Below are 27,779 nucleotides of genomic sequence, written 5' to 3'. Positions count from 1 at the left end.
ACCAGGTATGTTGACAACTGCCAGCCTCCATTTTTCTCATCAAAAAGCAGGGGGTAATTCAATAGGTCATTCTGTTCCGGCGAATAGAGAACTCTGCTCCGTAAGGATAAAGCTAGAGACAGCTCACTTTCAGAAACATCCCTTCTGCCTTGAAGTTCATGAAAAGGTTCCTTTCTCCTTGAATTAAAAACATAACCACATACTCCCCACACATGATAAGGGACAGATGGGTCACCAACTTTCTTGTTTTGGTAAACTTCAGAAGGCAACAATGGCCACCTGCTGAGGCCAGCTGAGGAGGGGGCGGTGGAGACCGAGGACACCTCCCCTGTACCCTAACACCAACTCGGCCCTTGATTTCCCTGGATGTCGAGAATGACTTGCAAGGGGGAATGAGTGGCATAGCACACTGCATTATTAATCATGCTACAAATAGGGCGCCTGGGTGGCTCAGTTGGTTAAGCGACTGCCTTCGGCTCAGGTCATGATCCTGGAGTCCCTGGATCGAGTCCCACATCGGGCTCCCTGCTCAGGGGGGAGTCTGCTTCTCCCTCTGACCCTCCTCCCTCTCATGCTCTCTGTCTCTCATTCTCTCTCAAATGAATAAATAAAATCTTTAAAAAAAAATCATGCTACAAATAAATGACTTTTTCTTTGGGCAGTAAAGTGTCCTGCCTACTTGGTAATTACTAATAAACTTTTTAATATATAACTAGATCCCCTGGAGATACACAGGCTTTTTTGTTTAAATTACTTTCTTAAAATCCCTTCCTTGGAGCAACTATAAAATCAATAGTCTAAAATGGAACATTATTCTTCAGTAAAGAATTAAAGAAAAAAAAACACCTGCTTGAAAACACAAAAGCAGCAGAGACAGGTTATCGAATATGTACATAGTTCTTTAAGTCAACAGGACTCTCTATTGTCAAGGTAACTCCAAGGTAACTCTGATCAAGTGAATCTGCAACATTTCCCTTGTACTGAACTCCCCCCCCCCCCTTGTTTTTTAAAGAAAACTGCACATGTACAATATAGAACAAAGGCAGAGTCAAAGTGAAAGGAACCAAAGAACAAGTAAACCTACTCGTCTGAAGCCTCTCTGGAAAGAATTTTTAGAGTGAGAGTTTTATATAAACATGTGTAAACTTGCACTTCATCAGAAAACAGTCTGGCAAAGCAACAAGGAAAAGAAAGGTAAGAAGACAAAGCTCCCTGGCTTGGCTTGGAGGGAAATAAAATAAAAGATTCCAGGATCTACCTTGCTTGGATGCCCTCCGTCGAATCTTCATTTTGGGGAAGGAAGGCCATGAGTAGTTAAAAGGGGAGTCCGAGTCAGAATCCATCTTTTTGTTTTGCTTCAATCAACAGATTCAACATGAGAGACTCAGGAAGAACTCGGGCGTCCCCAGCCAGGAGGCAAGTCTCCCGAGTCTCCCCGGGTGATGTCAAAGGAAGGAATGGGGCTGGGTGAAAAGCTCCCGCACACGGGGAGGGAGAGGCCATAAATGTTTTGCTTCCTTCAGGCGTCCAGGCATGTAGACGGAGAAGGAGGCTGTAAATATTAAAGCCAAACTAGGGAAGTGAAAAGAGGAGAGAGAGAGAGAGAGAGAGAGAGAGGCAGCTGAGAGTTGCACTGGTAGATCACAGTCCAGTTATTCAAAAGGTCACTGAGAGCATATGAATCATTAACTCCCCTCTTCTCGTGGCTGGAAATGGAAATGAAGAAGGAAGGTAACTGTGAACTCAAAGAGAGCTGCCTGGGGTTCAAGAAAAGCCTCCAAATGCAGGTACCTATTTTGTTCTGGTGCTAGAGGATCACTCTCAGAAAAGCCACCCTGCACAGTGACATCAAGGCTGAGGTTTCCAAGTGTGGACAGCCAGAAAGCTCAGGACACTGGCAAGTAAAAGCCAGCATACACAGGGCAGGGAGTTTTCCAGAGCAATCCACTTTTATACCACTGACAGTATCGGCAGCTTTTCAGATTCTAGGGTCAAAACAGCTCTTATAATTCCTTTAACAATCTAGTCTCGCCATCCCTTTAAAGCTAAAGTAGTTGGAAGCTTTAAGTGTTAGAGATAATTGTGCTTATTAAATACATGAAAAGTCATCTACTCCTGTTCGGCACAATTGGGGCATTTTGCTTCAACTGTCACCAAGTTTGGCTTCCAATCATAAGGATTTGGGCACCCTCAGAGCTTGGCTCTAAACCTGCAGTCCCTCTCAACAGAGCTAGTGACTAAGTTACCACAAACCAAGAATCCTTACTTGGTCCCCAGTCCCCGTGAACAACCCTCTGGTAATTAGCATTCAGTAGAAGCCCATGACCACCTCCCCCTGACCGGGGACACTATTACTTCCCTTCTCTCCACGGGCACAAAGATACACGTGCCCCACAGAAGCTCAAGCACAGCAGCCAAGATCTGGGGCAGAAGAAAGCACACCCCAAGTCTCAGAGGGGAGTCTCTTCTAAGCATTTACTTAGTACTATTGATAGCAGGAAACGGTGTGTTTTCTTTTGTGAGGTCATCAGACACCCAAATAAACGAAGACTGCGGAAACAATATGAAGGTCTGTATGACTCTGCAGATCTGAAGCACAGCAATGTGCCTTAATTAACATTCCTCTTTACTCCAGGGGCGCCTGGGAGGCTCAGTCGGTTAAGCGACTGTCTTCGGCTCAGGCTGTGATCTCCGGGTCCTGGGACCTTCCGGCTCTCTGCTCAGTGGGGAGTCTGCTTCTCCCTCTCCATCTGCCCCTCCTCCCACTCGTGCTCGCTCACTCTCTCTCTCTCAAATAAATATTTTTTTAAAGATTTTATTTATATATTTGACAGAGAAAGAGAGCACAAGCAGGGGGAGTGGCAGGCAGAGGGAGAAGCAGGCTCCCGCTGAGCAGAGAGCCTGACGCGGGGCTCCATCCCAGGACCCTGGGATCCTGACCTGAGCCAAAGGTAGATGCTTAACTGACTGAGCCATCCAGGTGCCCCTCAAATAAATAAATCTTTAAAAAAAAAATTCATCTTTACTCCAAGTATTTCCCAAACTGTTGGCTTTATCATGCCATGCTGTGTCAGAAAAGAGATGCGTAACCTGCTCCCTAATAGCTAACCCTGTCTGATTGGATGCGGAGTGGGTGAGAGGTCCGATAGAACTGGAGCAAGGGGAGAAACCACTTAATTACAAATGCAAATCAAAATTAGAATTACATGAATCACTCCTATGTTTTTATATGGTTTGCTACATAAATATAACATACAAATAACAAAATGCAACTAGGAGACCGTTGTAAGCACTACAACTAAGTCAAAATAAACATTAGTATATGTTCTACTTTGTGGCCTTTTATTTGAAAAATAATTATGTATTTTTCTTAATTAGATGCAATTTTAAGAATAAATTATTCTCAATCCTTACATCAGGTAAGAGAGTTTAAGTGCACATGGATCTTTCATAAGAAAATAAAGTCTTGAAGATGAGTGTTTCCATTCATTATCAGTTTTACAGCTTAAGAAAGTGCCAGGGACACTGTAGGCATGTGATTAATGAATGAACGATTTACACTTACTACTCTTAACCTATGGATGGAAAAGTTTTACATGTCATCTGTAAATGTTATTTAACATCCTGATTGAAAATATGTATTTCAAAAAAATTTTTTTAACTCAAGTATAGGTGATACACAATGTTATATTAGGTTCGGGTGTACAGAGTGATTCAACAACTCTGCATGTTATGCTCAGTAGAGCTACCATCTGTCACCATACAATGTTATTACAGTACCACTGACTATATTCCCTATGCTACAGAAAATATGTAGCTTTGCAAGAGTTCCTGCAGCTTTGTGTCAAGTGTTTAAAATATATTTGCATTTTATTCATCACAATAGTAACTTCATTTGAAAAAATAGAAGAGGACTTGTGAGTCAACAAAGCCCACTGTCCTCCAAGGCTCCAGGAAATACTTCGGGTGTACATAGATCCATGGACCCTCGGCTGCCTCAGAGAGGTCTGTAGACTAAAGAAAGGGAACCTCCACCTGTTTAGACAGTCATCAAATTAAAATTTAAGTGTCGGATCAGGAGATAGTATTATCTTTCTCATTTTTCGTGTATGTTTAAGTTTTAGAGCCATTTAACCAGGATAAATCCCAGGTCAACAAACTACTAGAGCTATTTCTCTCCTGACCATGAGTGATACATGAGAAGAAAGTCAGGACAATCCCAAGAGAAATGTGAAAAAAATCTTTGTAAAACACATTTCTGGTAGTTGGGGTGCCAAGTAGATTCATCTTTATCTAGTTCTCCCCAAATCACAGGGCTTATTCACCAATTATCTATCAATTGATTATTGACATGAAAATTATTCTGACAACAAAAAAGAACTACCGAAAAAATACATGTGAGAAGCTCAACAAGATTTTCTATTCTTATTTGCTTTATTTACTGACATATTTTAAAAGTGAAATGATTGCCACTGACAGCTATATAGCATTAAGTAACACATAAAGTGAAGTAGAAAATATTGTTTGCACACCTCTATTTTTAGGACAGCTCATTTTATTGCTCACCAAAGACTTTCCCCAAATGTGGGTCATTTATCTTCCTTGTTTTCTAGAGTAATTCACTTTTTTCCCCCATTATACCAGTATGATTGCATTTAAATTAATTCAAGATGTTATTTACATCTCATTCATATTCAATGGATTAATTTCTTTGCTTTCCCTGGCTGATTCCAACTGCAGTCGGCAGAATTCAAGGACATATTCCCAAGGCCACTTTCTCATCAGGATATTCTACAACTATTGCAATGCAAGACTGTGAATGATTTCATCAGCCTTACTGTGCCTCCTTTAATTAGAGAATCCTTAGAAAATTACCTCCAGGGGCGCCTGGGTGGCTCAGTCATTAAGCGTCTGCCTTCGGCTTAGGTCATGATCCCAGGGTTCTGGGCTTGAGCTCCGCGTCAGGCTCCCTGCTCAGTGGGAAGCCTGTTTTTCCCTCTCCCACTCCCCCTGCTTGTGTTCCCTCTCTCGCTGTGTCTTTCTCTGTCAAATAAATAAAATCTTTAAAAAAAAAAAAAGAAAAAGAAAAAATTACCTCCTTAAGGCTACAATCATCCAGGGCAGACGCTGTTGCCTTGAAGCTTCAGCTGTGGGGAAGACCCACGTGGAAGGGAAGCTGCCCTTGATTCTCCTCATGTCATGACAACACATCACCCACTTTTCAACCTTGGTGAAATTAATCTTTCTTAGAAGGGTATTTATATTTTGATTTGAATTACAGTATTTATACAGTTTTCTTATCCTCCAGTGAGACCCAAATGCCTTGAGTGCAAGAACTGTGTCATACTCATATTTTTAAGGAGCCATAAGGTAAAAAGGAAAATTGTGGGGTTTTGGAGTCATATATATCTGCGCTTGGAGAGTGGTTCTGTCACTCAATTACTTAGTGTCACTCATACTTTCTGATCCTCAGTTGTCTCATATAAATGGGGTCATAACATCCATACTACAAAGAGTTATAAGGATCAAATGAGGTCATAAAGATAAAGAACTTAATGTAAGTTTTCTTTTTTTAATTTAATTTTATTATGTTATGTTAGTCACCATACATCATTAGTTTTTTTAAGACATCATTAGTTTTTAATGTAAGTTTTCATTAAGTTTTAGCTTAACTATTAAATAAAGACAAAGTTTCCCTTTCATTGTATTCTCTTGTACATTATAGACACTGAAGTAACCCTAACTTTACCTCAGGAGTAATGGCTTGATTTTCTGAACTGAGACATGCAAATGTGCAAAGAAGTTCCAAGACAATCATACTAAGACTGAAAGAGGAGGAGGATTTGTTTCTCTGTTCTATTGTTTAAAAACCAGAGTCCACGGATTTTAACACTGCTAGACACCATTCTTGGAAAAAGTCACTAAAAAACACCGGCAAGAGGAGACAAGACCCCTAAACACCAGGACAAGCCTATCCTGGCTCACTTAAGCCCGCACAGTGGCAACATAATGTAGCCTTAGGTGAAACTCAGAGATGGTCAGAATCTTCCTCAAAATCCCTTAGGAGGCCCCATGTCATCTCCTGGAGTTCAATACAAGCAGTTCTTCTTTGTTGGAGAACATTGTGACTTCGGTTATGCACCAAGCGAAATGCTTGGCTCTGAGAGACCATGCTATACAGAAAATAAGGATTTTTCAAAGCATAGCTCATATCCATGTGCTAAAGATGCGCTCATTCTGAGAAGCACAGTGGGAACAGCACCTTCACATCTCCGCTGTCACACTCACTCAGAGCCATGGAGTCGTGAGTACAGTCATCCCAAGGTTTGAATGATTAATTTTCTCCCGACTTCCCCATTCTCTTTTTGAAACAGAGCCCACGAAATTGATCTCACATAAAACAGACATAACTCGGGAACACGGGACAACCACTGTTGTCATGCACTGGACTTTTAGGGTGCACCATTTCCTAATGCCACCTTACTTTAAACGTAAGAATACTTTTTGTTTCTTATCTACCTTTATTACCTTGGTTTATTTGAATAAAAAGCCTGCATGCACTTTCAGAGGTTTTTATATCCCCCTACTACCTTAGGGGAAAAACTGGATATAGCCTAAACGTCCATCAAGATATTACTTGTATTATGACATATCCACGTGTAGTGTAAGAAGAAATATCCAAAACACTAAGGACAGGAAAGTAGATTTACAAACAAAGCAACATATTCAAGAATTACATTGTCAAGGTTTCCACCAGCAGTTACAATAGCTACAAGTATCAGTTTCTATTCAGATGATACTCTTAAGAAAAAAAAATAAAAAGACTCTTCCTGGATCTCTGTTTTAAACCTTGAAATCCTTGGCATAACCTCAAAGAAAAGAAGTAGAACAAACTGGCTAGATGTTTCTGAACAATGAATTAGGAGAAATTTTGACTCTGTCGGAGAGAAGCAGCTTTGAATACTGAATGTGAAGGGTCCTAGAAGTGGGAGAAGAAAGGAGATGAGCCAGGAAGGTGAAAAGAGCAAGGGTGGAGGGACAGTCACATGTCTTGTCATAGCCTCGGGAGAAAGAGATTCCTCTTGGCAGGAAGAGCCACGGCAATTAGGGAGAGCAACATCTACCTTTTAGGTTTTTTCTGCTAATGTTCCAATTCCCATTTTCCCAAACCTTTCCAAAAACGTCTCTTACATGCCACAAACTTATTTACAAACTTACTTTTTTTTTTAATCAATTTGAACATTCAAAGTTCAACTTACTGTTCTATGGGCTTGTATATGGTCATTCACATGCATATAAGTGAACTAGGAGATATAAAATGAGCAAAAAACTTAGTCTTAATGTAAACTCAAATCTATCAATTCCACAGTTCTGAAGCTAAATAAAGGGTGGCTGATCCTGAATATGCTACTATTGTTACTTCTAGTCCCGCTCAACAGAGTAAGGAAATATCTCCAAGTGTGCCCTGACCTATTTATATACATTTATCTATAAACATTTCTACATGCAACCATGCATATCTATGTTAACTAATCATGCGTGCATACTAATGTGGCCAACTCTAATTCATCAGCACACAGATCATTCTAGCCTCCTCCCCTTGGTTATCTACCAACTCCCAACCACTCCAACATAACAATAATGTCTATAATCCATTTGCTTAATTGTTCATTTCCAGCGCACTGTTACAGTGGTATAAAAACTGATAACCTGTATCCCTGTGAGAAACAACTTTATCACCTAGAGGACAGTGCTTATGTACAGTTTATTTTGCTTTTATTCTTATAGACTCTACTCATTTCCAAAGTTACTGAGGTCTGAAAACTTCTCATCTCTTACAGTAAGGAATCTCATACATTTTTAGTAGTTAAATTGTTTTGTCACATTCTGCTTCCATCAAAGGATCCTCCAACTTCATTTTTTTTATTTGCACACATTGAAGTTTACTTCTGTGCCATAAAGTTCCCTGAGTTTTGACAAATGCAGTGCCATGTATCCACCATTATAGTATCATAAAGAAAACTTTCACCCCGCTAAAAAAAAAAAAAAAAAAAAAAACAGCAAAAAAATCCCACAATGAGGGGAATGTGTAGAAATGACAAGGAAGCCAACTAGAAGAATCCCCCACTGTGAGAGCTAGACCACTTCTCAACAAATAAAGCAGTCCTAAATTAGGATGCAGTGTCAAATACCCATGAATGCATACTGACATAAATGATTAAATAAATAGAGGGGCAAGTATAAGTCTCCCATGTAGAAGAATTCCCAGTTATTTATTTGCCCACAAGGAAGTATACAGAGGACACCCCACCCCTGAAGTACGGGCTGCACATCTTTCCAAAGAGTATGCGAAGAGTAGTGAGGAAGAGTAACTTCACAGTGAAGAAACCTGACAAACCCTACTCTGCCACATAATCAAGGTCATCATTAACAGTTTTAAGTAATGTTGACAGCATATACCATTGATGTGATGAAAATGGCATTTCACCTCTGTGGTCTTCCTCCCAAAACCCATAACCTCAACATAATGACAGGAAAAACATCAGAAAAATACCTACTGAGGGACATTCTACAAAATATCTGACCAGTAGTCCTAAAACTGTCAAGATAATTAAAAACACGCAAAGTCTGAGAAATTCTCACTGCCAAGAGGAGCCTAAGGAAACATGATAACTAAATATAATATGGTATCCTGGAGAGGATCCTGGGACACAAAATGGAAATTAGATAAATCGAAGGAAATCTAAATAAAGTATGGACTTCAGTCAATAATAATGTATCAATATCGGTTAACTCATTTGAACAAATGCACCATAGTATTTGTTAATAGGGGAAGAGGGACATGTGGGAACTCTCCATAACTATCTTTATAATTTTTCTACAAATCTGAAATCTGTTCTAAAAATAAAATTTAAAAAAATTTTAAAGGATGAGGCAAAAAGTACAGAATCTATGTTCACTCGATGGATGTTTGCGGAATTCATGCTAAAAGACTGCATCACTTAATCATATATGCAGAATTCAAGTCATGCATAAAAGTCCACTTTCTTTTGCCTAAAGTATCATGTGAAGTAACTGCGTAGCTCTGACAAAGCTAAGTAGACATTAAAAGATGATATGCTGAAACTAATTTTAATTTTTCATAAACAAATAGTGTCTCTTTGGAGTTAATAGGTTCCCAAGAGGCAACCACAGTGAGAGGCTCCCATGTGCACCTGAGGGTAGGTGCGTCTACCCGGTTAGATCACAGAAATCTTATTGGCAGACAAATCTCAAGAGCATGGATGAAACCCAGCTAGCTTACTCAAAGTCTTCCACTTAAGTTCTGGATAACTCCAACTTTACTCTGTGATTTTTTTTGTTATTTTAATTATTATAAAGAACCACATTTACTAGTAGATCTCCTGTTCAATTTGCAATGGTACCACTTCTCTATACTTTAGCTCATACACATCCTTCCACAGAATCTCACACTATGAAGAATAAATTCTATTGGCTTTCTTGCTCATGCCTGAAGTAAGGGGCCATATTTCATAACAATGTCTTCTCAATTAGCCACTCTAAAAGTTAAACCAACTTGTCCAGATAAATTGTAAGCTTTCATGCCAGGGAATACAAGCGTTAACCGCCCTGAAGTCCCTTCCAAGGGATTAACCACTGGTACTCAAAAAAGAGCAAGCCTAAACTCACATAAGCGCACTACACACTGCAATGAAGCCCAGAGCCAAGGGATTCCTCTGTGAGAGCAATTCCTTTATTAAATTTCTGGACACACTGGTATACTCAAGGATTTCAGCACAAGAAAAGGGGAAGAAATCTGTGGCTTGAATTTTAACTTTCCATGTAAAAATTTTAAATATTATTTCCAGAACATATTTCCTATTTTTCATTTGTTTCATGTTTTACAAATTAGTAGTTTCCTTAATATTTTATTTTTGTTTGAATTTTATAATCTAATCATTTGACTTAAACATCAAAATAGAATCTTTAGGGATGAAGCCTGTGTGATTTACTCATTCACTAAGCTATGTTTATTTGGAGTTGAGGATCTTATTTTGGAGAATGAAAATTTAGAATTCATATATAATGAGGAAATGATGGTCTCTTTAAAAAACAGTGTTGGGAAAACTGGACAGCCACATGCAAAGAATGAAACTGGACCACTTTCTTTCACCATACACAAAAATAAATTCAAAGTGGGTTAAAGACCTAACTATGAGACCTGAAGCCACAAAAATCCTGAAAAGAGCACAGGCAGTAATCTCTCTGACATCAGCCAGGCAACATTTTTCTAGATATGTCTCCTGAGGCAAGGGAAATAAAAGCAAACTACTGGGACTACATCAAAACAAAAAATTTCTGCAGTGAAGGAAACCTCAACAAAACTAAAAGGCAATTTATGGAATTAGAGAAGATATTTGCAAATGACATATCCAATAGTTAGTTAACCTAAAAAATATAAAGAATGGATACAACTCAATACCCAAAAAACAAATAACCCAATTAAAAAATGAGAAGACATGAACAGACATTTCTCCAAAGAAGACATATGACCAACAGACACATGAAAAGATGGTCAATATCACTCATCATCAGGAAAATGCAAATCAAAACCACAGTGAGTTATGACCTCACACCCGTCAGAATGGCTAAAATCAAAAACACAAGAAACAACAAATGTTTGCAAGGTTGTGGAGAAAAAGGAACCCTTGTTCACTGCTGGTGGAAATGCAACCTGGTGCAGCTGCTCTGGAAAAGTATGCCTGTTCCTCAAAAAATTAAAAATCAAACTACACTACAACTGAGCAATCACACTGGTATTTAACCCCAAAATACAAAAACCCTAATTCAAAGGGATACACGCACCCTGATGTTTATAGTAGCATTATCTACACAGCCAAAGTATGGAAGCAGCCCAAATGTCTATTGATTGATGAACGGATCAAGAAGATGTGGTATGTATATACAATGGAATATTATCCAGCCATAAAAAAGAATGAAATTTTGCCATTTGCAACAACAAGGATGGAGCTAGAGTATAATGCTAAACAAAATAAGTCAGAGAAAGACAAATACCATATAATTTCACTCATATGTGGAATCTAAGAAACAAAACAAACAAGCAAAAAACAAAACAAACAACTGAAGGAAAAAAGAGAAAGAGAGAAACCAAGAAACAGACTCTTAACTATAGAGAACTGTTGGTTACCAGAGGGGAGGTTGGTGGAGGAATGGGTGAAATAGGGGATGGGGATTAAAGAGTACACTTATCATGATGAAAAAATAAAACGAAAAAAAAAAAGAAAATTTAAAATTCAGAGAAAAAACTGCCCTTTTTCCCCTCCCTCAGTTACCATTTCAGAAATTAAGTTGGTTTGTTGAATGAAAGCAAAAGGCAGTTTGGCTTGTACCATGGATACAAATAGCAGGCCTCCTTGTAAAGCCCTTATGATATTAGTGTAAACCCAATTCGCTTCCTCTCCATCTGTGTACCTGGAAATGTACAGGTACATTTATGTCATTAAATGACTCTGAAAGCAAGTGACAATCACTGGATTTTCTCTCAGTAGTTTTTTTCCGAAGTTTTTACATTTCCCACGTATCTATGAGGATATTGATGATGATACTCATTCAAAGTCTGCAAACCCAATACAAATTGGCTTCCATTCCATTGCTTTTGCCATCTATTGCAATACAAGTAGAACCACATTTCCACAACTCTAAAAAGATGGAAACCCCAGGAAGGGGTGATTTCAGCAAGGCAGAGCTCCCTCAAGGAAGTACGTCATGGTTCTCAACCTTGGGCCACACTGAGAATCACCTGGGGAACTTTAAGAACTCTAAGTGTGGGCTTCACTCCAGACCAGTTAAATCAGATTTCTCTGGGAATGGACACAGGTTTCAGTATTGTTAAAGCTCCAAGGGTAATCCCAATGTGCAGGCTGAGTTTAGAACCACAGATTGAGTGCCTATGCAACTCTTAACCTTAACTCACTTTTATTTTGCATTTTTTACATTTGTGAGCTAATAATAGGCAAAGCATAAGACTCATGGTTTCATCAGACAGTAGATTTGGGAATTCCAGTTTAACACAGTGTTTGTATGTGTGTTTTTTCATCAGAAGAAAAGCAATATGATACTATACACCTCCAGTAAGGCTTTAGTTTCTTCATGTGCTCTAGTTTATAGTATATATTAACCTAAAAGTCCCACAATTCTTTAATTCATGGGATAGAATACTGCCAATAAATATTCTAATTGTCTAATTTAAAGAAAAATGCTTTATTCACATTCCACAAGGAAAATATGCCCAAACAATGAAGCCACAAATAGAAGAGGCAGAACACTTATAGTAAAGGACCCAAACAGAGCTTGTAATATTCAGCAGAATTCCAGTAAGTCAGTAATTTCTTCTACCAAAAACGTTTAAAACCTCAACAAGTGTAGTAAGAAAATTTCATTGAACACAACAGAAGGAATACGAGTCCATTTTTACAAATAACTTTGCATTCCCAGTGGTCTTAGGTTATTTCTCCATTCCTAGCCCCAGCTCCTTTATTTCAAAATCCAATCACTGATAAGCTTTGGCTTGTGGTAAAAATAAAAACTGCCCCCCCCCCACCACAAAGGAATCCACAGAAGATTCTGTAGCCTGGGGCATAGAGAAAGATCTGCCAAAAATCAGACTTCAAAACTTCTTTTTCAGAAGGTTGAGAGCTCTGCTAAGTTTCCTTCTCCCTGACACTTTTTAAATATTCCTTCATGTTTAACATTCTTGAGATCTCAACATAGATACACATATGTTATCAAATAACAGCCAACAGAGGGCCCACTTCTACAGACATGGGTCCCAGATTTTTTTTTTTTTTAAGATTTTATTTATTTATTTGTCAGAGAGAGAGAAAGCACAAGCAGGGGGAGAGGCAGGCAGAGAGAGAAGCAGGCTCCTTGCTCAGGAAGGAGCCTGATGCAGGAATCGACCCAGGACCCCAGGGACCATGACCTAAGCTGAAGGCAGATGCTTAACCGACTGAGCCACCCAGGCATCCCATGGGTCCTAGATCTTAAGATTCCCTGATGTTTGGAATCATCTCAAAACTGTTCCCACAAACAACTTAAAAGTGCTGTTTTATATGGTTGTATAACTTAGCGGCATTAATTTATTTCTAAACTTTTAGTTAATATAAGAGAACAAAGACTAACCCGGTTAGCCCTACTTATTTGGTGCTTTATGCCAAACCAGCAGGATTCACTACACAGTCTCCACGCACCTTACCACTGAAATCCATGGGCTTGAACCTCTCCCAGATAGACCCACAAATGGGGATCCCAAAAAACGAGTTTGTACTACCCCAAACATTCTGCTCTAGAGGGGCTGATCCTCTGGATCTTCCAATGATTTCCTTCCAGCTTCCGTTTACTGAAAATATTTTTTCCTAAGCTTCCTATATAGCACCTTTGTTTCTCCTTCTGGGTCTTTTCTGTAGTCCTGAAAATCTGTGCTGTCTAGGTTAAGCAATCTGAAACACTCTGCTTCCTACTGAACATTTCTGTCTATTTCTGCTTCCTTCTCATGACTGGTCTGGATCAATTTTTTGGGGTATCAGGTCAGGTTTCTTTCCACACCAGCTTTGGTTTATCTCTCAGAGCCTTGGTACCCACACCTCCCAGGTCCCAACACCTACTAACTAAAAGATTAAAAGGTTTTCTTTTTCTCATGTTACATATAGGCAACCAACAGTAATAGCAATGAAGTGACCCAAAGTACTAAAGAATAATTGGGATTCGAACCTCAGCATATACTGAAAATCAGGTCCCTCTATAAAATCAAACAATACATATTATAAAAAGAAGAGCTTTTCCTCTCACTGATAAATACTGACTGGCAAAATCTAGACATTTTCCCCTTCTTCTTAGAAAAGTAACCCCTATTTTTTGTAGAAAAATGTACAGAATCATTTTAAACTACCTACTAACACAGAACTTACTTATGGCATATAATGTTAAATGAATAAAACAGGGCACAAAATTCCATTGTTTACATGATCACAACTATGTTAAAAATAGATGCACGTAAAAATACTGGTAGGAATACAGCTAAGTTTAATAGCAGCTGCTTTGGGTGGGCAAAATATAGGGTTGTTTCTCTTTTTTCCAACAGGTTCTAAAATTCCCAATTTTTCTACTGTGAGCATTTATTGCTTCCACAATTTAAAAATATTATTTTTGGGGCACCTGGGTGGCTCAGGTATTGAGCATCTGCCTTTGGCTTAGGTCATGGTCCCAGGGTCCTGGGATCGAGCCCCTTGTCGGACTCCCTGCTCAGCAGGCAGCCTGCTTCTCCCTCTCCCACTACCCCTGCTTGTGTTCCCTCTCTTGCTGTGTCTCTCTCTGTCAAATAAATAAATAAAATCTTTAAAAAGAGTTAAAATTAAAAAATTTTAAAAATAAAAATATTATTTTTTCCAAAAGTCTTATTTTGACATGATATTCTATATGAAATCTTCTCTGGCCCACTCTCTGCCAGCCAGACCTGGAGTAGTAAATGCAGCCTTCCTTCCTGCCCAGAGCTTCAAGGTACTGGGACTTCTCAAGCACAGAACCATGATGTCAACCAGTTCCATCACCACCTCCCCTAATGTCTCTACCTCCCTCCTATCTTGTCCCTTGAGGAAAGTTAAAACATGCTCACATGGTTCTTGTTTTAACCACTCTATCTCACCAATCCTTCATTTTTTCTATCCAAATAGTCCTACAATGTACAGCTGTAGGTAGGTAACTCTCAAGCCATCTTTAGTCCAATGCAGGACATGGCTGATAAATTACTGCAGGAAAATCAACATCAGTCTGAATGTCACTAAATCTGGTCTGACATACACAACTTCACTCACACTCTGGAGTATCACTTGCTAAGAGAGCAGGAGTGTCACGTTCCAGGAGCTTCTGTAATTCACCTGCCACATTGGCACTCTTGATTCGCCAGTCCTCAAGGACAAACTTAACTTTTAACTGCAAATCTTCATTTCTAATGAGGCACAGTTCTATTTTTTTCAAATTCAACCCTTTAAAAGTAGAGTTCACAAGACAGCAACGTATCAAGCCATTCGCAATTTGGCTAGTGCAATGATGGTTTATGCATCTTCATTTGCAGGTGGGATTCCAAGAAGGCAGCTGAAGCTCACCATCCCTCCAAATTCTCACAGCTGTCCCCTTGCTCGTGCTTGATGTTCACTTCCCTTCTCCTTGGCACAGCATTTGCTGGGGCCCACTATTGAGCTTCTATTTCTTAATCCTATTGAGTCCTGCAGACTTGAGCCAGACAGACTCTTTCTGCCTTCTTAATTTCTCTACTGACCATCTCATCTATGTTCTCTAAATTCATTTCCTCTGAATGCTCTGCCCTCTCTCTCCATTCTACATGCCTTCAATGTTAAGGGAACACACGCTGAGAAGTTCCGGTCTGCACTCTGATAGCACCAATACAGGATCCCAGCCCTTCAGCTGACATTCTCCCCTTTGAGGCTCTTATGGCATCCACAGAGAACAGAGCCATCACTCCTGAACATCCCCTTACTACTCGCTGAGGTGGTTCAGAGGCCCTGGCTTGGGTGAGCTTACCAGCTATTACCCACCCAAGACATCATCCCTGCAATCAACAGTCCTTGGCAGTGTATGAACCAATGGCCAGTAGGATTCCTGATGCTCTGATGGTCAACGATACAGAGGGAACTTCCGGGGCAATAAAAACTAAAGTTATACGTTAATTCCTCAGCCACACAGTCATACATCACACACACAATAGACCTCTGTGGCTACTATTCATGGTGAACAGTACAGCTCTAAAACATGCCCATCGTCACAGCACGTTCTACTGTAACAGCACTGATGTAGTTTACGATAGCACGCTAAACTAACTAATACAAGTCAGCCAAGAAATCAACCTCGATCCCACATTTATCAGTATGTCCTTGGAGACTGAGCAGAATGTAAGCACATATAAAATAACACAACAGTTTGGAAGTGGCCTTGTGGAAAAGCAGTTTCAATTTCCAGACTCCAGCTTATCATCCAACTATTGCTCACTGCTTCCTGTCCCCTTCTGTCCCAGAAGGTTCTTTTAAAATCTACTACCATTTTCTTTGCATAGAGTCAGGTAAGTTTTTTCAATCCTAAAAGTTTAAATGAAGAAAAAAGCCAGTGTTAGCACAAGGAACAATCATTTGTGGCCCTTTTCATAACTCACTGGGGATTAAAGTCATACGAGTTTGTCTCAAATCATTTATTACGATCCTCCTCAGACACAATGATGTTACTGACAAAACACACCGATTAGATCAGGCTACTATATTCTCCTTACCACGGGGCTTCTTACCCAGCAAATGTACCGGTTTGAGAATGGAGTTTTTAAAAGTGAAAATTAAAATCATCCTATGGAATACTTGTAACAGCCGACATCCCCCCCCCTCCTCCAGCAATTTGTCTTGATAAACATTCTTCAAAGCTAACATTCCTGGAAGCATGATGTAATTTGTAGATGAGACATCCTGCATGCTCGAGCAGCAGCTATGCTCCTGGATTTAATGGCCTCTAAGAGTCATTTAAACTGAGCTGTTTGCTTCCATTTCCCCTTCCTCTTCCCCTCTTCTGGAAGTACATCATTACCCTTACCTTATATAGCAGAAATATTCAAGGTGTGCGAATTGCTTGGCAGAGTCTAAGTTTCTGTTCCAGTTTCAGTGGTAGTACCTCGTCCAAAGAGATCGGGCAGACACCACTGGCTTAGAGCCAGGCTACGGGCAGCACAGCCAACGGCCGCTGACGGTCGTGCTTGCTCCTCACCTTGCTTTATTCTTCATGACTCGCCCCCCACCGCTGGCACTGTCCTGCCCGTGCCTGCCAAATGTGCCAACAACACTCCACCGGCCTCCAGCAAGACCCCTGCGCCGCGAGGCTCCAGGCCTGGCCCCCCTCACTACTAAACTCGCCCTGGGCATCATCTCGGTCTTCCCCCCTTTCACATCAGCCTGAGCACTCCTCTACCACCGCTAATACCACCCCCCTCCCGGCAACACCTAGCACCTAGCTCTGCGCCGGGGCTTTCCACTCAGCCCCAGAGGTCTGCACAGACCACCCAGGGGCCCACAGGAGACATCAGCTGATGGCCCAGGTTATGTATGTCCTCCAGCCTCCAACAGCTTCCTCAGGCTCAAACTCAAAGGGGAACTCTAGGGTCCAGATTAGCCCTCAAGAACCAGCAAGCGGCCAGGGAGACCTGGGGACATGCCCTAGGAAGATGTGAACTAGAATCTGGAGGCAGATGAGCATGTCCAGTCCCAGGGAAAAACTACCTTCACTGTGCCATGGGATGTCCTGGTGCCCAGACAACGTCTGGTCCTTCCGCAGGCTCGTCGGCTCAGCTCCAAGGGCCCCGCAACTGGGCATCAAAATGGGACGGTGGTAAGCCTGGGGTTTCAGGGCCAGGCAGAATGGAATTAGGAGTCTCAGTCCCACCACAGGCTGTCTGCCAGGGGCCTCAGTCACTTCACCTGAAACCGAAGCTGGTGTCTACCTCAGAGAAGTTACGAGGTAACTAACACAGGACCAGTCCCAAGCCAGAGTCCGGCTCAGAGCTCAACTGCTCAGGCAAAGCCTTCATTGCTTTGTCTTGGTGTGTTTTTCAAAGGATTATAAGTGGAGCTTCAACCCCTGAACTCAAAGTATTGTAACTGCTGCGGCAACAAAAACGTATCTGCATCGGTTTCGAAAACTAGACAAAGCTCCCAGGAAGGAAGGTTTTATTTTAAAATTTATTTTCTTCTGGTCCTCTCTATACCCAGGACTGGCATACTCTTAGGAGCACAGGGGAAAGCGCTATTTTGGAACATACCCGAATCTAGACTGTCCCGGTCTTCGTGGTCATTCGGTTGAACCACCAAGTTTTCCACACACTGGAAAAGATAAGGTCAGGCAGGGTTTTGACAAAAATTACTCATGTGCCCCAATTCTGTTGATTTTTATCAACTCAGAAAAAACCACCTCAGAGACTATCAGTGAAGACATGTTACATGTCTCGCCGCACATCAACAAAACTAGTCTTGTACTTACTTAGCGTTATTCAGGAGCTACAGAAAGGGAAGGACCCGCCCCACGCGGAAGCCCTCCCTAGGTCCTTTCTTCCCAGGACGTCTCCCGAGCGTACTCTTGCAGTCACATTGCTGGCAAACATTTGTAGCTACCCATCTTTAAGGAAAAACTTGGTTTTGGAAAATGTATATAATCATCTTGAATATACAACTGCAACCCAGAAAGACAGCCAGCTTTGGTCATGAAGAGTAGAGACTGAAAATGCAATAAAGCCAACTGAATTTCAAGTTATTCTGAATGTGACATGGGGTACACATGGAGGTTTGTTTTTGTGTTTTTTTGGGCGGGGGATAAATTTGTTATTACCACTAGATCTTCACTTCTACTTCAGCTCTGGGGAAAAGTGCAAAAAAGAAAGAGGGGCAAAGAATCATTACCTTTACATCCTCCTTTTCAGGTGATGATCCGCTGGTCACCAAATTCTTAATCTCTGCAAAAGGAATGATCCTCATCAGGAACTGCTGATAGGAGCTTTCATTAAAAAAAAAAAAAGAAAGGAAAGAAGGGAAGGGAAGGGAAGGGAAGGGAAAGGAAGGGAAGGGAAGGGAAGGGAGGAAGGAAGAAAGAAAGAAAGAAAACCCAAAAAGCAGGCAACAAATATAAATGAATTGCCCCAGGAGCTGTCTGTGTGGAGCTAGCCTAGATTAGGCTTCTTAAAAATCAACTGTCCACAGAGTATGTGATGGTCCAACTGCCACACTCTGGTAATATTTGTGTGGACCAAGAGGTAAACAAGCCCAGGACCTCTTGCAGGAAATCCTGAGGAAAAAAAAAACCATCATTAAATCAACAAATGCCCCTGATTCAGAAGGCAGGCTGCTCACAGAACGAAGGCTCTTCAAAATAGCCGAGATTCTAAAGACATGACTAGTACCTACCTAAGGATATCCCACATGTCTAGTTCCTTAAATACCACAGACTTCATGTTTCAAAAGCGCGTAATTCATTCCAGATGAGGTTCTGCCTTTCCTTGGGCATCCTTGAAAGTCCGTAACACCAGCACAACCCTTGGGCTCCCACCACAGATGGTGCCAGGCTGAGCATGGACAGGCCCCAGGCACGCCAGGTACCCTTTTTCTGAATAAACCTTTCCTGGAAATATTAGTGGTCAGGATGTTCTAAGTTAAACATTTAAGGGGTATTTTCCTCTGGGTCTTGACTGGTTCTCTTCCCACTCAGTTGCCCGTAAACAAGAGCCACTATTGTTAATATATAACCACCAAAAGCAGACTTGGGCCTGGGGAAAATAAGCGCTGGACACTCCTAGCAAGGGCAGGTAGTTAAGAAACTTCAGCAACAATGTAGGAATATACACTCTTGTGGGCCCAAGGCCTCCTCTGGACTCCCTCAGCTGCCCTGCCTGATGCCGATTCTGGGGAAACCCCACTAGTTTACCTAGACAGTCCTCGCTCCACTTTGCCAGCCCATTAACTGAAGTCACCGGAGGCTTCACACCTCCAGGTGGATTTATTCAAGCTCCTCTTATTGCCAGGCACGGAAGCTAGGAGGTTCATTCATGTTCTGGCTTAGAAAAAGTATAAGGTACTTTCCTGACAAATCAGAGTAAGGCAAGGATAGAGCAGAGAAGTCAACTTCCTCACTGTCCTGATGGGCTTTTTAAAATATGCGTAATAGGGGCGCCTGGGTGGCTCAGTTGGTTAAGCGACTGCCTTCAGCTCAGGTCATGATCCTGGAGTCCCGGGATGGAGTCCCGCATCGGGCTCCCTGCTCAGCGGGGAGTCTGCTTCTCCCTCTGACCCTCCCCCCTCTCATGTGCTCTCTCTCTCATTCTCTCTCTCAAATAAATAAATAAAATCTTAAAAAATAAATAAATAAATTAATTAATTAATTAAATAAAATATGCATAATAGAAACTTTGCATTTACTAACAATTAATGAGATATTTATACTCCACAGTAGTTTAGTCTCTTGACTCCATAATCCCTCTTGGCCCCATAGTTTAAAATGAAGCGACAATACCTTCAGTTTCACGTGGTCATGTCAACTGACATCAACAGGGGTCAAGGACGCGCGGACAGCCTGGGCGGCTTTTGCTCTCTGGCACCCCCAACCTACCTTTAAATGCACACCCCCCACGGGGCCTCCAGGTGGCAGCACGGTAACGTCTGCACAACAACACGGTCGGCCCTGGGAATGCCAAGGTGAGCCGGCTTCGCCCTTCAAAAGCTGGCTGCTCAAGTGCCCAAATCCAAAACCCTAACATAAAGCTTTCTGCCCCAGTGCACAGACGCAGAAAGTGATGGGCAGCACCTATAGAAACTACGACGGATTTTGTTTTGAAACACACAAGCCCGGACTCTCAAAGTTGGCGACGTGGGCGAAAGAGCACCATTTGCTGAAGGAAGGGAGGGTAACGAGAACCCAAGTTTCATAGACACTTCTGCCTAGATATCAAGAGAGTCGCACACGTTTTTATGTTGTTATTGTAAAATATTCCTTTAAAACGGTTTCAGACCGTACGCTCTCGAATTTAGGATTCTGCATTTCTTTCTTTCTTTTTTCTTTTTTTTTAAAGATTTTATTTATTTATTTGAGAGAGAATGAGAGACAGAGAGCATGAGAGGGAGGAGGGTCAGAGGGAGAAACAGACCCCCCGCCAAGCAGGGAGCCCGATGCGGGACTCTATCCCGGGACTCCAGGATCATGACCTGAGCTGAAGGCAGTCGCTTAACCGACTGAGCCACCCAGGCGCCCAAAGCTTCAGTTTCTGACACTTCATTTTAATCACAGGTTATGATCATTGTTCCTCTTTCTTTGATGATTGATATACTTTATTTAAACTCCTAGAAACAGAAAGATGTCACCTGGCTCTGTCCCCAAAATAACAGCAAAAGCCCTCAAATTCACTGTGTTCTTTTTTTTTAATTTTTTTTTTTAAAGATTTTATTTATTTGAGAGAGAGAGAATGAGAGACAGAGAGCATGAGAGGGAGGAGGGTCAGAGGGAGAAGCAGACTCCCTGCCGAGCAGGGAGCCCCATGCGGGACTCGATCCCGGGACTCCAGGACCATGACCTGAGCCGAAGGCAGTCGCTTAACCAACTGAGCCACCCAGGCGCCCTAGGATTCTGCATTTCTAAAGAATTATGTACCTAGGGTGGTTGATGAAAAGGAATAGCACGCATTTTGTTCAAGATCGTACTAATGCAGAAGGCCACAGCATCTGAGAAAACCCAGCTTGCAGTAACAGAAGCTGGGTCATCATGGTGAGCGTGTTCAGATTCCAGCTTCCTGCCACTCTCAAAATTTCACTGTTTGCACACCGTCAGCCTACAGTTTTCCTTATTATCTACTGCATTTTTCTTTTGTTTCAGGTATAATCTAATTAATGCCACTACCACAAACTTTATTAAAAGAGACAAGTGTTTATAAAATTTGTACTTCATCAGTTTAAAAATAGCTTCCAGGGCGCCTGGGTGGCTCAGTTGGTTAAGCGACTGCCTTCGGCTCAGGTCATGGTCCTGGAGTCCCGGGATCAAGTCCCGCATCGGGCTCCCTGCTCAGCAGGGAGTCTGCTTCTCCCTCTGACCCTCCCCCCTCTCATGTGCTCTCTCCCTCTCATTCTCTCTGTCTCAAATAAATAAATAAAATCTTAAAAAAAAAATAAATAAATAAAATAAATAAAAAAAATAAAAATAGCTTCCAAAGTTATAAAATCTTTATGCAAACATTATTAAAAATATTTGTGACAGTGTATAGATTCAGAATAATAACGTATCTTTACGGGGTGCCTGGGTGGCTCAGTCGGTTAAGTGGCTGCCTTCGGCTCAGGTCATGATCCCAAGGTCCTGGGATCGAGCCCCGCATCGGGCTCCCCGCTCAGCGGGAAGCCTGCTTCTCCCTCTCCCACTCCCCCTACTTGTGTTCCCTCTCTCCTGTCTCTCTGTCAGATAAATAAATAAAATCTTAAAAAAAAAAAAAAACTGTTTAAAAAGAATAATAACGTATCTTTAATTAATCTGGGACAATACACAGCTACATCCTAGAGCTTCTGAAGAATTTGGCACTCATTCGACCGGAGTTTAATCAAATTGCTCCAGGAGAGTTTCTGCTAAATGACTAGGGTCCTTTTACACTCACTCCTCTGTAACACCAATGGCATAGTGTGATCAAACCACACATTGCCATGGCAACCTGCAGCAGATAATGATATCAGTAACTTTTAAAGGCCTATTAATCTTGCCTGCACGGCCCACGCAGAAGGATTATCCCCTCTAAATCCGATTTACCAAACTTAATAAACATGTTCTCTTATTGCCAAACTATAATGGAACAATAAACAATCTCTAATATTCATGTTCACCAGCGACACCGTACCAGCAAACAGGGTTTTCAAACAACAGGGTTAGGCAGCTCTAAGATGACTACCAGTGTTTTGTTAAGAAACAAATTAGCCTAATAGATCTCAACTCTGTGTTAAGTCTTATTGCCCCCTTTTGAAAAATGGGACCACAGAGGCTGCACTTAGGCAAAGCAAAAGCTTACACTGAAAATACAGGACGATCGGTATTCTCCTTTAACTACCCTTTGCTGTGTCATCTGACTCCCCCCAGGAAGGAGGCAAAAAAAAAAAAAAAAAAAAATCATGATCAGAGCCAGCCAGACAACTACTGCTGCTTCATTCTTGGTTCAGGTTCAACTGTCCACAATCAAGTTCACAACTGGGTTAGATTGGCAGGGCATCATCACAAGTACAACTGAAAAACGAGGGTCATGCTCTCAGCTCACGCTGCCTCCCCCACAAAGGCCCAAAGTAGAGTGGTGCAGAGTCTTTGAATGGATCCTCTTCTCTCAACAGACTGAGTTCTGGGAAGGCCGGGTCCAAATTGATTTTGGCCCAACCCTTGAATCCCCAGTGCCAAGCGAGTGCCTGTCCTGTTAAAGGCACTGAATAAATGCTTCTCTCCTCCACCTCAATCTGGTGGCCCAAAATAGCTGACGAGATGTACTGGATCATTAGGCAAGCTCTAGGTCAGGACAGGGAAGGGAAAGTTGTTCACTTTTTTGAAATACTAATTGAAACACTTTGAATACCAGCACTGTTTATCATAACTTCTGAACTGCCAGATTGAGCAGACAGATGAGTGCTTTTCCCTTTGCTTCCTCCCACCCCTCTAGCTAAGCCCCAAAATCACCCTTTTCTTTCCAGTTTATGCACTGGTGTTTCCCTTCTAACAACTTTGCTTCAATTTATCACTTCAGTGTTTTATCCTAGTGTGTATGTCCAATTCACAAATCCCAGAGAACTAAAATGGCAGAGGGAACAAATTTGAGAAACTCTCCTACTCTTAACTCACAGACTATCTTAATACTGTGCCCTTTTGTTTCGGTATCTCAATTACTCCATTTTTTCCTAAAAGTGGGGATACTAGTAAAAACTACCTTTTGGACTTCCCAGTATAAATATGGATTGGGAGAAAGGATCAGGCAATTATCTATAAAAATATGAGCATAAGCCCCATTAGTCTGTGAGCCCCAACAGTCCATTCAAGTGAACAAGCATTGTTGAGCCACAGGATCAGCCAGGGAGAGGACATCAAGGTGAAAGAAGAAATTCCTACCCTAAAGCAGCTCCAAATGTATTTACAATATAATTTTCATATTTGCACTCTACATCCTTTCAAAAAGATTTTGACATCTGTTTTTACATACTTTAAATTACTTGTGACACTTTTTTGAGCCACAAAAAATAATTAAAAAGCAAAAGAAAACCACTGTTAATGTTTTAGAATATACTTCTTCTCTACATGCATGTTTTTAACAGCTTTAAGGTATAATATCATGCTAATTACCCATTTTAAGTATACAATTCAATTATTTTTGACATATTCAATGTTTTGCAATTAGCACAATTTGAGAACATTTTCATTACCCCCAATAAGAAACCCTCTACCCATTAGCATTCACTACCCATTTCTCCCTAACTGCCCCGCCCCCCAACCCCGAAGGCAACCACCAATCTTCATTCTGTCTTAATGGATTTGTCTGTTCTGGATATTTCATATAAATGGCATCGCACAATATATGGTCTTTTGTATGGGGATTCTCTCACAGAATGTAATATTTTTAAGGTTCGTTCATGTTGTAATCTATCAGTAGTACATTCCTTTTTATTGCCAAATGCCATTCCACTGTATGGATGGACCACATTTTGTATATCCACTCCTGATGGACGTTTAGGTTGCTCCCGCCTTTTGGCAGTTACGAATAATGCTGCTATGAACACTAGCATACATGTTATTAGGGAGATGGAGGTTTTCACTCTATCTAGGAGTGTCATTACTGGGTCATACAGTAACTATGCTTAATATGTTTTTACAATATCATTTTGGGTTTGTTTTGTTTTGTTTACATCTCCAGTATGCATTTGCCCACTCCCCATAAAGTCTCAAAAAGTGAGGAACTTACTCGTGGGGGAGAAAAAAAGATACGCTCAGCCCAAAACTTTGGTTGCAACTATCACATAAGCAGAAGCTCTAAATCATGACATCTCACGCTGAGGTCATGATGTAATTTGCCTGATTTATTCAACTGCTTGAGTAAAATGAGGCAAGTCATACTTGAAAGCTATAAACAACATTCAATTTTGTCTTGTGAATACTTTTCTGGCCCTCTGACTTCCCACTTAGATTCTATTTCAACTCAGGAAAGAAACTCTTTAGCTATATTTTCAACTTAAGCTTATTTCAAGTGTATTAGACTCCTGATACAATCAGGCTCCATTAATGCTAGTCCTTGCCTCTACCCAGCTGATCTGACCCAGCTGGAACCAGTATCCATAGCCCATCTGAACAGTCTGTTACATCTAGGTGAGTTCTGAAGAATCTGAGATTCTTTCCAGCTCAAACTGAGATTCTTCTGATAAACTGGGGAGGCAAGGAGGAGAATTTTTCTTCATGTGTGAGAAAATACTAGTATTATAATAATAAATAAAATGAGCATCATATTAACTTGATATCCTATTTTTATCCTTGGCCCTTTGATGATGAAACTCACTCTCTCCTGTGGGCAGGAAGAGAAAGTAGATTGGCAAAGTCAGCCTCTCAAGGAAGCACAGAAAAAGCTGAGCTGCTCTGTAAGATGAAATGAACAATTACAAATCAATTCCCAGGGCTGGAAAGTACATTCCCTTGGTATGATCTGTATTGTCTCAAAAATGCCAAAATACTTGACATTCAGGTGAACAACGCTGATCAAGTCCTTGGATGGATACTCCATACTGGGGTTAAGATAAGAACTCTGTGTTCAACTGAGTAACCATCCCCACAGAACAGCCTAATTGCTGTCCTGAAATCCCCAACACCTCAAGTCCCAGCCATCCTGGTGTAAATGACCTGTATCTTGACAGACATTGAAACCATATTCAACACTTCTTAAAAAAGCATTCAGTTACAATATTTAATAAATGAAGAATCTTGGAAAGGAAATCTTGCATAGATAAAAGCCCTCTTGTTTTCCCAATAACTCATAGGAGATACTCAAAGAAGGAGAATCCCCCACCCAACCACGCAACGCCCTCTTTCACATTTCACTCACCCAGAGCACACAGAGAAGGGCTGCATCCTCATCTAAAGAACGTTCAAACAAAACAATCTGCTCACCTCGTTACTGTGACAGGAAGAGCCTCGTCTTGGTATCCCAACACATGCATGATTACCACTAAATCCAGCCTAGCATATGTTACAACTTGCACTTATAATAAGCTAGCTTTGCTATGATGCTTCCCAATGGCTAAGCATCGAAGGTCAGACACTAGTCCAGGGGCTCCATCTGTATTTTCTCATTTAAGCCTCACCATGAAGTATTAAATGATACACCCAACTCCACCATTTTGCAAAAAAGGAAACACAGCTGAATAACCCGCACGATGTTCAGAAGCCAGATCATGACAGAGCTGAGGTTTTAGCAGAGTCTGCCCGTAGCTGCTGTGTGTCATTGAGACATGCCTGTGCACGTGGGTCATAAATCTTCCTTGTAAGAACTTTATGAGACAGGTCAGCCATGTGGAAGAAAGCTCATTTCAAGGCAATGATTCCAATTTTGCACTTCACCATCACACAAATGCTGGAGAGGACTCTCCACCAGCAGCCCCAAGACTACATAGCTAAGTGTGCTATTACCGAAGGGCGGTGGATAGTCTACGGTGTGAGAGGTAAGAGAATGCACCTGCCTGGCCTTCTGACTGCCTGGGCAAGCTGTCTCACCTCAGACAAGTTACGTGATCTCTCTGTGCTGCCATAAAATGGGGAAAACACTCCTGACACCCGGAGGTGTCCCTCTCAGTGACCACTGGCAAGTGCACGCCATGAATGTCCCAACTTTGCTCAGCTCACAATTGCATTCCCAGCACCTAGAATGGTGCCTGGCATCCCACAAATACTGGAGGGCAGTTATAGAACAGTAAATTCCTCGAGATCAGGGTTTTTCCCTTTGCTTTTTTGGTTACTGCTATGTCACCAGTGGTTAGAACCCTGCCTGTCAGCAAGTGAGCACTCAAACATTCACCGAATGGGTAAGTCGATGAACCTGCAGGATTCTCAACTGCCTGCCTAGGCTGTGCCTTGTGCCTGGATCCACAGACTCTCCCGCCTTTCTCATGGGGCTCATGAAGAGGAAGCCTCTCTGCCCTGCGGGGAAACTCCCGCTTCAGCCCTGCAGAAAAGGATTCTGCCCCCTGTCTTGTGTGACTACAAGTTATGCTCCAGTCCCAACTCCCCATTTCCTTGTTAATGAAAATGTGGAACATAATTAATGCAGAGAAACCAAAAGAATAAGGGACTATTAACACAGAAGCTGAGACAGCAAATCACATAGGGTTTTGGTTTGGTTTTTAACTACAGAAGAATATAAAATGAAATGGAGTCATGTAATGGTCAGGGGTATTGCGGTGGTTCTGTTTGTTTTATGGCCCCAGAGACTGCATTTTTAACTTATTTGGTCAAAGAATCCTTATTTTTCAAAGCATCTTCCAAGATTGGGGTTTTGAACAATGCTCTTCAGGAAATCCTAGAATAGTAGGAACAAAGAAGGCAAGGGACAAAAGAGTTGGTTGGTGGATTAATACTAATAATTAGCTTGTTCATTTGAGCGAATTAAGAATGAGAAGATTTTTTGGCCATTTCATTCATTTGGAGTAACTTCCCATCATTCTGGGAGTATGATTACAGTTACGAAACTATGGAAACATAATTGGCTCACAGACAATAATGACACCATTTATCACACTAACGGGGACAGTAAAGCCCATCTCCAGGATAACGCTCTCATCTTTTAATCGATGGCAGCTGCAGATACAAGCTTAGGGCCTCCCACTCCACTCACTGCCCCTGGAGGAACACAAAAACATGATCTCTTAAGAATCTTCTAGTAGGTCACAAATGGAAAGTTCCCCTTTGGGGTTTAAAGAAGAAGGGGGGGAAGCAGACTTTGACATTCAAAATGCTTTGTTTTTCCAGTTGAGTTGCCTAGAGCTTTATGAATGGACAAAAACGGAGCAGGTCCACTTTAGTTGAATACTGCCCTCTGCTGGAACCTGTGAACAGTTTCTAATATGTCCCCCAAGAATATACAAATCAAAGCATTGCCTAGAAGGTCTATACAATACATTACACACTAA

At 41.4% G+C, this 27,779-nt stretch overlaps 1 protein-coding gene across 7 annotated transcripts in view; it reads right to left on the bottom strand.

Annotated features, from left to right (window-relative positions):
- ARHGEF28 (Rho guanine nucleotide exchange factor 28) overlaps positions 1-27,779 on the bottom strand; it is a 313,794-nt gene that overhangs the window by 117,110 nt on the left and 168,905 nt on the right. For 6 of the 7 annotated variants that reach the window (XM_035014641.1, XM_035014642.1, XM_035014643.1 and 3 more), the window contains 2 exons: positions 18,522-18,574; positions 17,888-17,948 (listed from right to left, as the gene is read on the bottom strand). In XM_035014641.1, the coding sequence (XP_034870532.1) occupies positions 17,888-17,948; positions 18,522-18,574 (114 nt within the window). Of the gene's footprint in view, positions 1-1,258; positions 2,714-17,887; positions 17,949-18,521; positions 18,575-27,779 lie in introns of those variants that run through there. The other variant, XM_035014645.1, reaches the window with a different exon arrangement.

This window comes from Mirounga leonina, unplaced genomic scaffold (genome assembly GCF_011800145.1).
Source record: "Mirounga leonina isolate KUSES-001 unplaced genomic scaffold, KU_Mleo_1.0 Mir_168, whole genome shotgun sequence".
In the NCBI taxonomy this organism is placed as follows: domain Eukaryota; kingdom Metazoa; phylum Chordata; class Mammalia; order Carnivora; family Phocidae; genus Mirounga; species Mirounga leonina.
The sequence above is the reverse complement of the archived record's forward strand: the minus strand, read 5'-3'. Positions and strand labels throughout refer to the sequence as shown.